The sequence below is a fragment of the Pygocentrus nattereri genome, chromosome 8, assembly GCF_015220715.1.
Source record: "Pygocentrus nattereri isolate fPygNat1 chromosome 8, fPygNat1.pri, whole genome shotgun sequence".
Classification (NCBI taxonomy): domain Eukaryota; kingdom Metazoa; phylum Chordata; class Actinopteri; order Characiformes; family Serrasalmidae; genus Pygocentrus; species Pygocentrus nattereri.
In genome coordinates, this window is record NC_051218.1 from 19,345,996 (window position 1) to 19,360,450 (window position 14,455).

Here is a 14,455-nt window from a genome sequence, read left to right on the forward strand (position 1 = left end):
ATATAAAATATATAAATATATAAAACAAGCTCTGCCAGAGAACTTGAGAGAGAATTACCCATCTGTAGTTAATGTCTTCTGGGTTTCTCAAACGCTAGAGGGCACTCCTGAGCGAGTCCAAAATCAAAGCGTTAAAGCATTTGAGCAAAATCATAGTTTATAAATGCTTAAACATTTGTAATGTTAAATAATACATTTATTTCCATAGCATAAAACATTTAAACACTGCCATTATATTTTAAGAGCTTTTAAACTCGAGTTATGTAAGTCTGAAACAGCACCTCATGTACATCCATGAGGTCTGTGAGCAGGAGCAGCCAACCAGTCTGCACTCACTAGCAGTAATGCCAGCGTGCTGCTGCCCAAAACTCGTTGTAGGAAATATATAGGTAAGTTTTCTTTGCTTTTTTTGTGAAATACATCCTTCTACTTTTTTAAAGTTAAAGGAAATTTCTAATCACTTAGAACTTATTTTAACTTTTAGTTAGTTTTTTTTTTGGCCGTTGAGCTCCATCTACTCCCATTCATTATGGACTTGCTCACGGGTGCTCTCTGCTGTTTAGCAGTCCTGTGGTCAGGATCCTCATAAACCGGCTCTAGTAGTTTACTAATGCGGAATCCTTTTCAATATAAAAGAATACCTTAATTTCATAAACACAGAAAATATAAAACATTAACCCAACTGTTATATTGAGCTTCTGAACTCGAGTTTAAAACGGCCCTTCATATGCGTTCATGACGTCAGTCAGCTCAAACAGCCAATCAGCTGCTCCATTCATCAACCAATCAATACAAAACCCACTTGCAGTGGAAAAACGAAAAAATACAAGTCTTTTTGCTTTTTAGTGAAATATATATTTTCTTTAAAAATAAGGTAAAGTTCTCAGCAAGTGATTCTTGTAAATTTTCGTTTTTAGCTGTTTCGCTCCACTTACCTCCATTCATTGAGGACTCACTCACGGGCGCCCTCTGGCGTTTTGCAGTCCTGTTTTTGATATAACGGGGGAAACAGAAAGAGGCCAGGCTCCTCATAAACCATAGACGCACCACTATTTGTTTCCATCAACGTTTTGTATATTACTGATGTGATGCATATATTAATATTTACTTATCATATATTGTTACACATTCATGTTTTTATAAGTTGATATACAAACTGAAATGTATCTCATATTTGAAAATGGCCAATATCCAGTTAGTTAAGCATATAGGTCACGTGTCACTTTTGGGCAAATTAGGCAAATCCATATAATGATATCAATTTCTATATAGGTGCAGTTTACATATTAATGAAGCACAAACCCCCTCCTCAATCTGAAGAAGGATGTCTAGCTGCTGAAAGAAGATCTTAAGTCATCAAACAAATTCAGGGCTTTGCAACTTTAGTTGCAGAAGTGAAAATTGTATAACTAGAATATAAAAAAGTCAAACTAGATTTATTTCCACCAAGCAGCAGCAAGACTTGATCAGACGTCTGAAGATTGCATCACTTCTTGTAAGTCGCTCTGGATAAGAGCGTCTGCTAAATGCTGTAAATGTAATGTAAATGTAAGATTGGGAGCAGAAATAACACAAAGGAGCAAATGTAAATATCTGCAGTCTTTATTTCCACAAGACTCGGACATGTTTAATATACCTTTTCTCTTACATTTTAGCATCTATCTCATTGTTTCACCCCGCGTTAGGCTGATCCTCTGAAAGAGTAAAATGTGGACTGTTATGACCTCTCAGAGACCTCTAAAATGGATGTTTAATATTTACACTTTTGTTCCTCTTCATAGTCAAGTCTCTCTTACATCTTATTAAAGATATCTTGGCTCCATTGTCCAGACTGTAGAGAGAGGGCGAATGCAATCTTCATTCTGTAGTTCAGTATTCCCACTAAAGACCGCTGGATCGGAAAAGCAATCCCCTTGGTTCAAGTGTCCATATCACCTCAGCACTGAACGACTTGGAGTAACTTAATAGCCACACTGTTAAAGATAAGACACTGCCATTCCTGGAGACACTGGTTCCTTCTTTGTGTGCAACAGAGGGAAAAGTCTGCTGTAATGCCAGGAGATAGATAACGCATTGTTTTCTATTCATGGAGCATATACAAACAAAACAACCTGGAAAGATATGTAGTAGATGAGGGGAGGAAAGCAAAACCGCAGAGCTGCAACGCTTAATTTTTCTAAAATGTTTGTTTAGACCTCCTAAAGCAGGCCTAGCTTTCCATCCATGGGTATTGAGAGCTTATGTATTTGTCTAATGAACTGCAGATCAAAGCATCTGGCTAGCATGCCATGTGGTGAGTGTTTGAATGGCAATCAAAAGTGCATAACAACATTAGGACACGCAAGAATTTGTGGCCAACCCTGTCCTTCACTCTGCAGACTCTTTTACAACCACCATACCTGACGCTAATGGGGGGAGGGGGGGGTGGTGGTGACAGGAATGACAATGGTAAAATGGTTTACAAAATCTAAGCCTTACATAACATTTGAAACCAATATAAAATCAGGTAATTTATGAAACTGTTAAAAATGCATCTACAGATATAAATATATTTTGGAATACTGTATTTTAGATATCAATGAAAGCAATATCTGAGATCATGTTTGTAGAAGCATTTAAGAGAGACATGCAGTTAAATAACTTACTGTACAAAAGCAGTTCATTGAGAGATGGATGGAATACTTTGGGGAGTTGTGACGAGGAGCGCTATTTTTTTTTTATAGTAATACTGTACTTGTCAGTCATCGAGATGAAAACCCACATGTACAGGCATGTGGCTTTTAAAACAAAAGAACAGTCCAGAAGCCATAAAATGTAAGATACAATCAATTTCTGAGAGGTTATACACATCACTGCCCCTTTTTTCCAGTGTGTGGAAACAGAGTAAAAAAACGTACCAAAGGTTGTAGTTCAGATTGAAATAAACATCTGTTTTAACACAAACAAAACTAGCAGATGGTGAGAGTGGATTTAAAGAGGGTGATCTCTGAGGTCAATCTTAGACCCAAAAGTTTAAAGGTTTGGCGTTAACCCTTAAATTAACATTTACACACACATACAGAAACCACTCTATATCACTCCAGTCAGCTCCATCAGTAATTCTGGCCAAAGAAAATTTGCTGTAGTACCTAATATATAGATTTACACCTTAAAATAAAATAAAACTCCACATAAAAACCCTGTGTTATTTTCATTATTTTACTATACCTCAAATCTAACTGATTCATACTGTACAATTGGTTTTCATTTCATCTTTCCTGAAGCACCCAAGCATCCACTTTGTCAGGTCGTTTCGTTCGTATTCTGCATGCAGACATACCTAGACGATTAAAGTTGAATGATCAGGTCACATCTGTGCACAGTCTACTTCAGGCAAAGGTCACTGACAGATTTGCCTTTTGCAATGATGGGCCTTTCATCAACAAATCAGCATTCAGATCAACAAAGACTATTCCAAATTTTCCAGCACCAATAAACAGATTCGGTTCATATGATAAGAGACTGCCTTCTAAAATAATGAACTCCCTGCAGAAACTGTGTTTGGGATCCATTGAGACGGGAGCTGTGTCAGAACTGACAGCAGTATGCATGCACCAAAAAAAAAAAAAAAAAAAAAAAAAAAAAATCAATGCGAACCACTTCTACCCATCCATCTACCAAGTCATTTTTTGTGGCTTGGCTCTCACCAGCTTTCATTATATCACAGAACTTGCCACTGTGGTTCTGTCAACACACTGATGGCACGTGGACAGACCAAAGTACACATACAAAATAAGCGTGCATATTTTGTGTGTCTACTATAGTGACTTTGTACCTGCTACATTTTTGCTTCACTCCAACTGAACATGTGGTACAGGTATTGATTTATGAGCTAGCTTAGCTTAGGAAAAGATCTCTCAGTCATTTATACCAGTTCTCACACACACACACACACACACACACACACACACACACACACACGCAGACAGACACACATACACACACAGACAGACGCACCTCAATTAAAAAAAAATAAACAAACAAACAAACAAAAAAAAAACACTAAGGCTCATTTTGGGAAGAGACCAAGAAAAAAAGAAAAAAAAGAAAAAACAACATTGTGTACCATTGAACACTGATAATGGCTGGAGGGAGCAACGTCCAGTGAGAAAATGGACCAAAGGGAGGCATATTGCTGTTGTGAATCTCACTGCTGTACATGACCGTCCATTTCTATATATATATATATATATATATATATATAAAAAAATTAAGGTGAAGTTACAATATTAATAACTAGAGTCTTCCCTAGATGGCAGGCAGACCATAGTCCTGAAGGCTGTCTTTTGTTTCCTTTTTCATTAAAATGTCCTTTGACAGTTTTCGGTTTTCCTCAGTAATGCTCAACATCTCTGTTTTCTAGGATACTCTTATCTGGTGTGGGGTGCCAGGAGAGCCAGAGTGAGGCCTGCCAGGGCCAGAACCAAGCTACAGGAGGTCAACCGCACACCGCTGGAGGAAGTCTTCTCTGGGGAAACCATGCTGGGCTTCACAGGCAGAGGGGTGGAGAAGTACATGTCATCATTGTCGCAAGAGGGCGAATCGCAGCCACTGCCACTTTCCTCTCCACTGCCATCTTCTTCTGCACACATACAAAAAGACAATGAGCTCAAAAGGAGAAAAATGCATATTGACGTTTGATAATGACTAATCTTGTTGCACTGTCCAGGGCACCCAATGCAGTTCCAAAGGACCATTCAGAGGCTGACATTGTAAATTATGTTAGATTAACTAATGATCTTGCATTATCCAGGGCAGAGATTTCACTTCTGGTCACCATGGCCTGCCATGGGCAGTTTCAGCTATTCCATGCCCCTACACCTGATTCAGCTCACAAGAGGCTTGATAATTAGCTAAAGAGGTGGATCAGGTGTGAAACACCCCCATTCTATAAGTAAGAAGGGCTTCTTAAAAAGCTGATTATGTACACTAGGACTGCTCTAGGGATAAGATGTTATAGGTGAGGTTACACTCTCTAGATAAACTTGAGTTTGACAACTCACCGTTGTCAAAAGTGATGTCATTTCCACTGTGAGCAGCCTTCAGCCAGCTGGTCATTTCTTTCAGCACAGCGATTTGTCGGCGAATCACAACGTCTGGCTTGGTGATGTCTACTTCAACATGGGGATTGGATACCTGGTTCGCCAAGCCATTGCCCATGACTACAGATTCATACCTGAGATAGAAGAAAACAGAAGAATGATGTGTCATCTGGCGATGCCACTCATAGGGTTGGTATGAACATTTAAAAAATAAAAAAAAAGACTGACAGCATTTAGAAGGATCTCTTTCTCACCTGCTCTTGGCTGTGCCGTTCCAGCACTCATCCCCCTGGGCAACCCTTTCTCCAACACAAACTGTCTCTGGCAGCGTGGACCAGAACTTCTTAGCATGCTTCAGCTTCTTCTTCACATCAGTCACCTTAGTGATGAGTTCAGGGAAATCAGTTACAATTCTTCATATTCACACATCTGAAATTTCTCATAAATACCAATATGTAGTGAACACATTATGTAGTTCCACAATGCTGACAATGTAAGTTTAAGCTTTTTTGTTAAGAATATTTTGTTACTTAAAACTGGTTAGTGAGTGAACTTTTACCAGTCGGTCCATATTGGTGCCAGCTGCAGTGGTGGGTCTGGCATCAGGGCTGTAGGGACGGAAACGGCCAGGAAAGCTTGAGTCTTTTGTAGAACGTCGAGAGCGGAACGTAGGTTTTGGCTGTCCACAACCCTGGAACACCTGACAGACCAAATCAAGGTGAGCATAACAGTAGACATTTGGCACCTTCTTTTTCAATACCATCTCAAAAAAAAGTTGGAATGGTTGGTAAAATAACTAAAAATAGGAAGTAGTGATTTATAAATCTATTTTGACCTATGTGCCAAGGAAAAAGGTCAAAAATCAGAAATGAAACATCAAATGTTTTGATTTTGTACAGTTTTCAATTTAATACAGGTCAAACAGAATTTACTAACCACTGCTTCCCGTTTTTATTAGTATTTCACATATTGCCACAACACATTAAAGAAATGAGAAACTGAAGCAGTCACTGACCTTCTGTGAGACTTGCATGCTGTTTTCTTGCATGTTCATGATAGCATCTGAGATCTTCACATCAATGGGGTCCATTACAGACTCAAAGTTGAATGGACCCTCTAGTCTCTCAGCCAGACTCAACATGGCATCTAAGAGTCAAACCCAAGCATCGATTAAAAAAAGCGACTGAAGGTAAGAAATGTACATTATAAGCAGAACTTTGTGAAACTATAGCAAGTGTTCCCAACTAACTGCACAGTGCTTCAGCAGTTAATCAGATGTGGTGGCGCACTGAAAATACTCTGGACCTTTAAAACAAGCAGTAAGAAATACTGCCAGAGTTCATCCATCAATCACTGATAGGCGTTGTAACTGATCTCTACCACTGGGGGGCAGCACAAAACTAGCTGATGAGGCTTAGTAGGCTGCCATGGTCACAGCTTGTAAAACCGTCAGGGGTCTTAACTAGGCGCCCCAATTAAGGCGCCACAAAGCTGACATGCTGGGTGAACAAAGCCAGTCCTAATGTCTTTCTAGCCAGAAACACACATGGGTATATGAGAGCATGTGTTTGTCAGGAGCTGGGACCATACTACCTACACATTCACAAGAGACACACCAAACTACATGAACAACAGACAAAGAAATATAAGCTTTCTTTCAGATGCTTAATACCCATATTTCAACACAGGCTGCCAGAAAGCATGTACTGTAGAGATAAGCCCACTCTACATATATTTGGGCATAATAATGTCAATGACCGATTATCTTTAGATAGAACATTTCTATCATGAATACAGCTAATTCCAACAGACATTAAGTTGAAGAATGTTCATTAAGAAAATACCCCACTTTTCCATTTATATAAATATTTCTTGCAACATGGTAGAACTGAGAAGGACTGAAGTCTGGCAAACCACAGTTCCTTACAGAGACCATGACATTTATTGGTATGATCTGATACAGTCTAATCATTCAATTAGTGTGAAAATTATGCTCTTTCGCCTCAGTTCAGTAAGGAATTCATTTGCCCTCACATTCGTGACTTACCCAGGAAGTTGTTCCATTCAGTGTCCAAGTCAGCCTGGTTGGCCAGACAGCCGCGCATCACGTTGAGGCAGTAGTTCTTGCAGGGCTTCAGAGCCACCTGGCCTGTGCAGTATGGGCAGTACAACATTTTCATGGCTGCACGCACACAACTCGGAGAGGCACTCACCTGTGAGAAAGTGCGGGAGGAAACGGGGCTATTGTTAAAAAGTGAGCTAAAAAGATGAAGGACTTGAAGCAGAAGTTGATTAGTAACCAAGCCTAATGCACGAGTGTGATGGAGCTCATAATCTCTGAGAAAATAAATGGATCAGTGGACAGTTCCTTGTTTCCGAGGATTTTGTAAGGTTAACCATACTTTACCTTTATTTGCTCTGCTTTTACTTTAAAGTGTAAATGTTTAATCATTTGTGGGGGGATGCTGGTTAGCTTTACTGGAGAGAGATGAGCTGCCATCGTTGGCCTGGTAATTCAAACCAATAGTGCTAAAGCTAACCTAAGCAAATGTATTAATTGATAAACGATGATCACACAGTAGACTGGATTTCAAGACACAGATCATACCCTAAAACTATCTAAAAAGGATCTAAAAGTATGTTAAAAAATGATTCCCCCTGACAATATAATTCAAGACAAGTTATTTACAGACCTTTAGCCCAGTCTGTACTATTGTCATGCAGTACTGGTATGATTTACAGTACCTTGGCAAACTGACCCCCCCACCCCATCATAATGACTAATCACACCCCAACCACTCACTGTGGAGACTTTGTTGACCACGTCAGGGACGAGTGCCAGGCCGAGGGTGAAGGTGCGAGCTGCCACAAAGGCGCGGGTCAGCTGAAGCCTCAGTTTGCGCGGAACGTCGCCGAAGGGCTTTAGCTGCTCCGTGTGCCGGCTCACACACTCCATGTAGGGGTCTGTGAACTCATACTGCACGTTGACCAGCCGGAACATGCGTTCCAGCAGCTCAGCCCAGAAGTCTGCCAGCATGGTGTCCAGGTGCACAGCGGCACCCCCGGAGGCATAGTAGCGCCGCAGCTCGTGGAAGAAATGCTTGAATAGCTCCGCGTTCTTCACGTACATCACACCATAGGTGCGCACGAACATGTCATGCAGTGACTTCTCTGCATTGTTAAGCAGCTCTTTGAAGAACTCTAAGCGGAAGGGGGGAATGGGAAGGGAGGAGAGAAGGACGGAATGAGAGAGGAAGAAGAAGAAAAAAAAAAGATAACCGTAAGCTCTAAACATACCAGACCTTGATAAATGATTATTCCATGTGTGTGTTATTTCCTGTGGCAGAACATAAATCTGAAGCATTCCACTCTGTGTTGAGACAAATTGGGATCATCAGCTTGGACAGAAGGGAATTTGCACCCATTAAGTGTGCCTAGTTGCCGTTTCTCTAAGTAACACACGTTCTGCAGCCAGCACTCATCATACACAGAAACACACATGTTAAAATACTTGATTACTTTAAACACAACTGACAGAATGTAAATTGGGGCATTTCTCAGAGGATAAAAGTAAGCTGCTCTCAGTACTCAGGAACTTGTGTTGGCCAAATCTACATTACTTTGTCATTAGAATGACACTCAAGAGAGTGAGATTTAGTGCTCCACAAAGCCCAGAGTTCAGCTTGCTCTTTGCCTCTGGAAAAACCACTAAGGCTGCCAGCAAGGCCGAAAAAGCACAGGGTTATTATCTAAACACATTAATGCGTATTCCATTTGACCCAACGTTGTTCTCAAACAAAATTCTCTTGCAGTCTCTTAAAGGTCTAGGAAAATATTTTATCGCAGAAGAAATGTGCTGAGAGAGTAAAAAAAAATAAATAAATGAAGCTGAAGAAAGAATGAAGTGCTCCTTGCTGTTCAAATGGTAAAGTCTCACCCATCAAGCCAGTTGAGACTGACCGCTATCAATGGCATTTTTCTGTTGTCACATTCCACCCCACCCCCCCCACCCCCCACCCCGCGCTGCTTCTGCTTCGTCCTTCAGAGAGGAGCTTTCAATAGGATTACTGAATAATGTGGACCCCCCTCCATGAAAAGGGACCTGTACCCCGCCTCAAGCCCCTCTCTCTCTTTCCCTCTCCCTTGCTTTTAGTTCATCAGTTCCTTCAGAAGGCCCTCTTCAGTGAAGACAGGGAACAATGACCTACTTCATCCTGTGGAATGTCAACTCCCCCAACAGCCCCCTACCCCCAAATAATCCAGCCCCTCTCTCCCATGAAACTCTTTCCCCGCAACCCTTGCTTTCTTAATCTGAACAAAATGAGAATTCCACAGAAAATGTTTCACCCATTTCTCATGTACACACAGACCTCTGTACCACCTTTGCCCTCTTATTGCTTAAAAAAAAAAAACAAAAAAAACACCACTACCGGGAAAGATGGGTTTCAATGTAGCTTTGATGTGTTAAGTGTCCATATTTGTTGCTAGATGTTCCTCGTACATCAGGCCAATACCAACACAGGAAGAAAGCCTCTGCTGGAGAAACACACTGACACCAAGTCAGCCTGGCATGATCACTTCCACCTCACACTGGCATACACTCAGCAAAATGGTAGGAGGTGTGTGCCTGTGTGTATATCAGGAGGTGGGGATGAAGCCAAGGCCTTTTTCTAGCTCCCCTCCTCCTCCCAAACCTACTGTGTAACCACGGATACCGGAAACACCGCAGCCCGTGTTGAGCCCTGCTCCTTCAGCCCCTGACCTATACAGGGAGAGGGAGAGGGCACCCAGCTCCACGGTCCATTGACAGAGATTATAACGAAAAGGCCACAGCACCCCTCCCCAACTCATGGAGGAATGCCAAAACTTCCACAAGTTTAAAGTCAGGCAACACAGCCGAGATTGGGAAAATAGGGGTAAAGGAAGGGCAGTGAAGAGCTGTTTCTGTCCCTAGTTCACAAATGTCAACCGGCTTAAACATAAGCCTGTTTCTATAAAGATAGCTGACAGATCTAGCTGAGAACATTAAACCTCCATGAATCACAGACTGAGACCTCAAGGGTTAGTCACCAACAAACAAACCAAGCAGAGAAAGTGCTGTAAAATGCAAATCAAATCCCATAAATAATTAGAAAAAAGGAAAAGGTACAAAAAATTTATATTAAAGCAATTTTCCACTGTTATCAACAGGCAGATTTTCATGACTGCACCTCATAAGCTCAGAGGACTTGGTGACTTAAAAGACCAAAGAGCACACAGTAAGGTTTAGAATTTGAAGTAGGGGTGTAATTTGGACTAGTAAAGAGTGGTAAACAGAACTTTAGAACTTAAGATAGAACTTTCAGTTTCATCATTATTTATGTCATTTTGTCAGTCATTGTCATATTTCAGTCATTTTGTCAGTCTATTATCCATTGGACATAATGAACATTTAGTTGTCAGCTGCTTGGTTTAAACACCATCAGTTTTTTCTCCCCCATGTATGTTTAATGTGGTTTCAGCCCTTTTACTTCAGACGGAGCATCAGTATAACACTCCCATACAAGAGTACAAGTACAAGTCCATACAAGAAACATTTTTAATGTCTAATTGTAATATAAAATTTAGTGAATGTGTACAGGTCATAAGTGTGCATATTGAATATTTTACAATAGTTTAAAATGTAGCTCAGCCAACTTTTATATCTGGAAGTTTGTTTTCTTATTGATCATTTTATGGATCAGGTCCCTCGTTTTTGGCTTGTCCATTAACAATCAATTGCAGACTAATTACGGTTGGTTAAAGTTAAATAGAACATGCCAAAATTTGCTTAGTTTAGAGGCTTAAATGTGTGTCTTTGCTCTCATCATTAAATGCAAGTTTATGCCATGTACGAGTCTGCCAACAAGTGGCCAAGTTTTGCATGCCTTTCTGATTTTTCCATTAAAGCGAGCTTTAAGGCCTGCCATTGGTTCAGAAAAGTGTGTGAAAGGTTATATGCAATGGTGATCATTGGGGGTAGTACCATGTACCGTCAGTGGCGCTCGGTCCACATGCACAATTTCTCACTTTTCAAAGGCTGAGCATTCCAAGTAGACCACTCCGTCTTTCTGCAAGACATTCACTCTTTCTCTCCGCTTTCCTGCAGTGATCTGCACACTTGTACCCCTTCCAGGGAAAACATGGCTAACATTTTAACATGTGTCCACACTGTGCATAACACTGTGAACGTAAAAAGGAGAAGCTTCCGGCAAACTGTGATCCGTCTTTTCTTCATCTATCCATCCATCCACCCCCCTCCTCAATCCATCTCCTTTGCGCTTTCTTGTCCCAGCCAGTAATTGCTCCCCATTTGTGCCAATTAGTTGGTGAGCTCCTTTCTTTTTTTGTGGGATTGCGGGCACCCTGCTGCGTGGCGGTGGTGCAGGAGATGGGAGTATGGGTAGGGGGTTAATCTTGCAGCTAAGACCTCAGACAACGGTGTTCTGGACAGGGTTACCCAGACTGGACACACAGGGAGGGAACAAACACACCGAGCACCAGAAGAAAACTATTTCTGGCCAGGGACTTAATTGGCCATGACCAAAACCTTGAGGCTGTCCAAGCCGAAACTGCTCTCCGCCACACAAAAATACACCCACACACTAAACTTCCCTATGAGGGCATGCCTATGTTCATTTTGCCTTGATGACCATTTAGCCTTAGTATATTTGAAGACATTCTGCTGCATTCCCAGTTGACTAGCTTTGTTTGCTCGTTTCATCTTATATCTTACATCCTCTGTAAACACGTTCTGCTATTTCCTGTGGATCTGTTTCATCAAGAGGAAGCACTCGTTTTTGGATGTTTCAATGTAAACAGAGTAATCCATGACACTTACTGCTGGTGAGAAACTCACCTACTCCAGCACTCCATCCTCTCTGGAACCCCACTAGCTCATTTGTTACATTTACAGGCATTTCGAAGGTCAAGATAATACTTACACTTCTGTATTGAGGGCAGACTCCATTGTTGCACTAAGAGCACATAGCACGTTACTGACGTCTTAGGGCCTTTTAGCTCATTAAACCAAGTGCCTGAGCCTTTTTCACAGTGTGCACAGACCAGCACTTCTAAGCTTATTCCCACGCTAACAGTTCAAAAGAGCTGAGAACCTGGAGCTGGAGAAGAAATGAAAGGCAGAACAGAGTGATGGCAGAGAGAAAGGAAGAGAAAAGGAACAAAAGGCAAAGAGAAAGGGAGCAAGGCGAAGGAGAGGGGGAGGAATCGGGCTACCACCGCATTCCGACACGTCACATTCCTGCTCACATCTGGCTGCAATACACACATTCTTATTCACCATCACTCCCTAAGCCTTTCTTTCTTTTTATATTTTAACACTGACACACACCCTCCCTTCAAAACTATTTATCAATCACCAACATCCATTTTCATAAATGTAAGACTGGTATCCATGTGCGTGTGTGAGCGAATGCTGGTGTGAGTATCTTTTCATCTTTGACCCATTCTCTCTCTACTTATCACTCTTTCTGACCCTTAGGGTCACATGACATGCAACTGCTCCTTCTCTTCTTAACACACAAACGCATTGTCAAAAAGTGTCATATGCCAGCGAGCACGTAAATCAAATAGCCATATCCTCCATAAACCTCCCTCAGTCTCTTAACATGCGTGCCACAGAGGCAGCCATGGTTAAACCCATTTCAAAAGTTCCATGCTCCCCTGCCAAAGACCCTCCAGTTTGACTGTCACAAATGATGCTCTTGTTTTAAATGACTGTAAGCACACCAGTGGATTACAACATGATGTGTATGTCTGGAAGGGAGATGCGTCATCCCATCTCATTGTCCTTCGTTCCTAGTGTGCAGCTAACATCTGTGGTAAGGCAAGAATCATGCCTGTTCTCTCCAAGCCCTGTGGAAACAGGTAATGAGTCTAAAATCTCTGAAGATTTGCTATAATTCAGCAGGTAAAGAGAGCTTGTTGTAACATTTTTTTGGGTCTATATTCTATACTGTCTATACTACTGTGTAAAGAGCTCCTCAGTCAATGTTTTGCATTCAATAGGAATGCACTGAAATTTGGCCATTGAAATTTTCAGCCAGAAGATAAAAAGGCTGAAAATTTGTATTAAAAAACTAAAAAGAAACAAAAAAAAGAGACCTACAGCAAACTGTCAAATAAATAAATAATTTAAATTTTAATGAAAATGAGAAATGGTGACTAAAAATGAGGTTCCCTCTACTCAGGCGTGTTCAAACAGTTTGAACAACAGTTGATCAATAGAGAACATGATCAAGAGGGAACATATGGACTATTCCACCACACGTTTGGTAATTGAAAACACAAAAGCCTGCTTGAAATCCAGAATACAGCCACACAGCAGCACAGAGGAAAGTCCCCGGCAGCAGACAGACACCTCCACTTTAGAAATGATGAAAAGAATTCACAAACACTGAGTGTTCCATAAGATAAAATAAGTGAATTCATTGCCTTGGCTGACGAACTGTTCTCTGTTGTCGAGAATATTTGATTTTGTGGCACATACTGGTGGCTGACATTGTGTAACATTTCTAGGTAAACTCCATTTATTGACAGCTTATGTACCGCTAACATTTTCTTTTCGTGCATCACTACTATTTAGTGTATTTTGGAAACTAACTCAGTGGTGACATTTGAGACTGTATGATGCAATAACTGTTTTTAAAAGAATAATTATTAAGTTTAAGTCAACAGTTTAGAGATTTCCACCCCAGTCCAGAGAGCAGCTCTCCCCAACCATTATCCGTTAAGGACCTTATACTGGAAGTTATCCTAGACCAACAGCTTGTGGCAAAGCCTCACTTAGCTCTAAACTACTGTTTCTTGCACTGCTTTATAGACTGCTGAGCTACACCTACAACGAGATGAATGCCATTTAATTATATGAATGTGCTGAGAAGTACTCAATCTCACTGAGTGTGTGTGTGCGCTGACCAGCAGTGTGTATATGTGGGGTTTTCCCTTTGTCGGTGAGTCAGCAGTGCTGTCGCATGTTCCCATGCACCCCCTCACCCTTTGCACAGGATAAACCTGATCCCCCTCCCTCTGACTGATATATACAGCCACATGCACTAGAGGGAGGAAGCCTGGCTCTGGATGTGTGTGTGGTCTGTCTGAAATTTTCTTGTGTGCGCATGTGTGCATGTGTGGGACAGATGACTGTGGGATCCTGGGGAACAGGTGGAGAGATGAACGGAGAGACAGCCTGCGTGTTTCTGGCAGTCGGAGGTGTCTGTCAAGGTTATTGCAGTCCGAGGGTGGTTCACAACAGAACAAAACAAAAAAAATCTGAAAAGTATTTAAGTTCCCAAATTTGCTATGTAACAATGTAATGGATTATTCACAAAAGAGCT

General features: G+C 41.3%; 1 protein-coding gene across 1 annotated transcript in view; it reads right to left on the reverse strand.

Moving 5' to 3' along the window:
- Positions 1-1,586: 1,586 nt before the first annotated feature.
- The window catches only part of gpc4 (glypican 4), a 32,607-nt gene continuing 19,738 nt past the window's right edge, over positions 1,587-14,455 (reverse strand). Inside the window, exons 3-9 of the mRNA XM_017725676.2 lie at positions 7,885-8,282; positions 7,129-7,294; positions 6,097-6,227; positions 5,641-5,781; positions 5,336-5,460; positions 5,043-5,215; positions 1,587-4,621 (exon numbers count right to left, since the gene is read on the reverse strand). Of these exons, the coding sequence (XP_017581165.1) occupies positions 4,410-4,621; positions 5,043-5,215; positions 5,336-5,460; positions 5,641-5,781; positions 6,097-6,227; positions 7,129-7,294; positions 7,885-8,282 (1,346 nt within the window). The 3' untranslated portion in view covers positions 1,587-4,409. The remainder of the gene's footprint in view (positions 4,622-5,042; positions 5,216-5,335; positions 5,461-5,640; positions 5,782-6,096; positions 6,228-7,128; positions 7,295-7,884; positions 8,283-14,455) is intronic.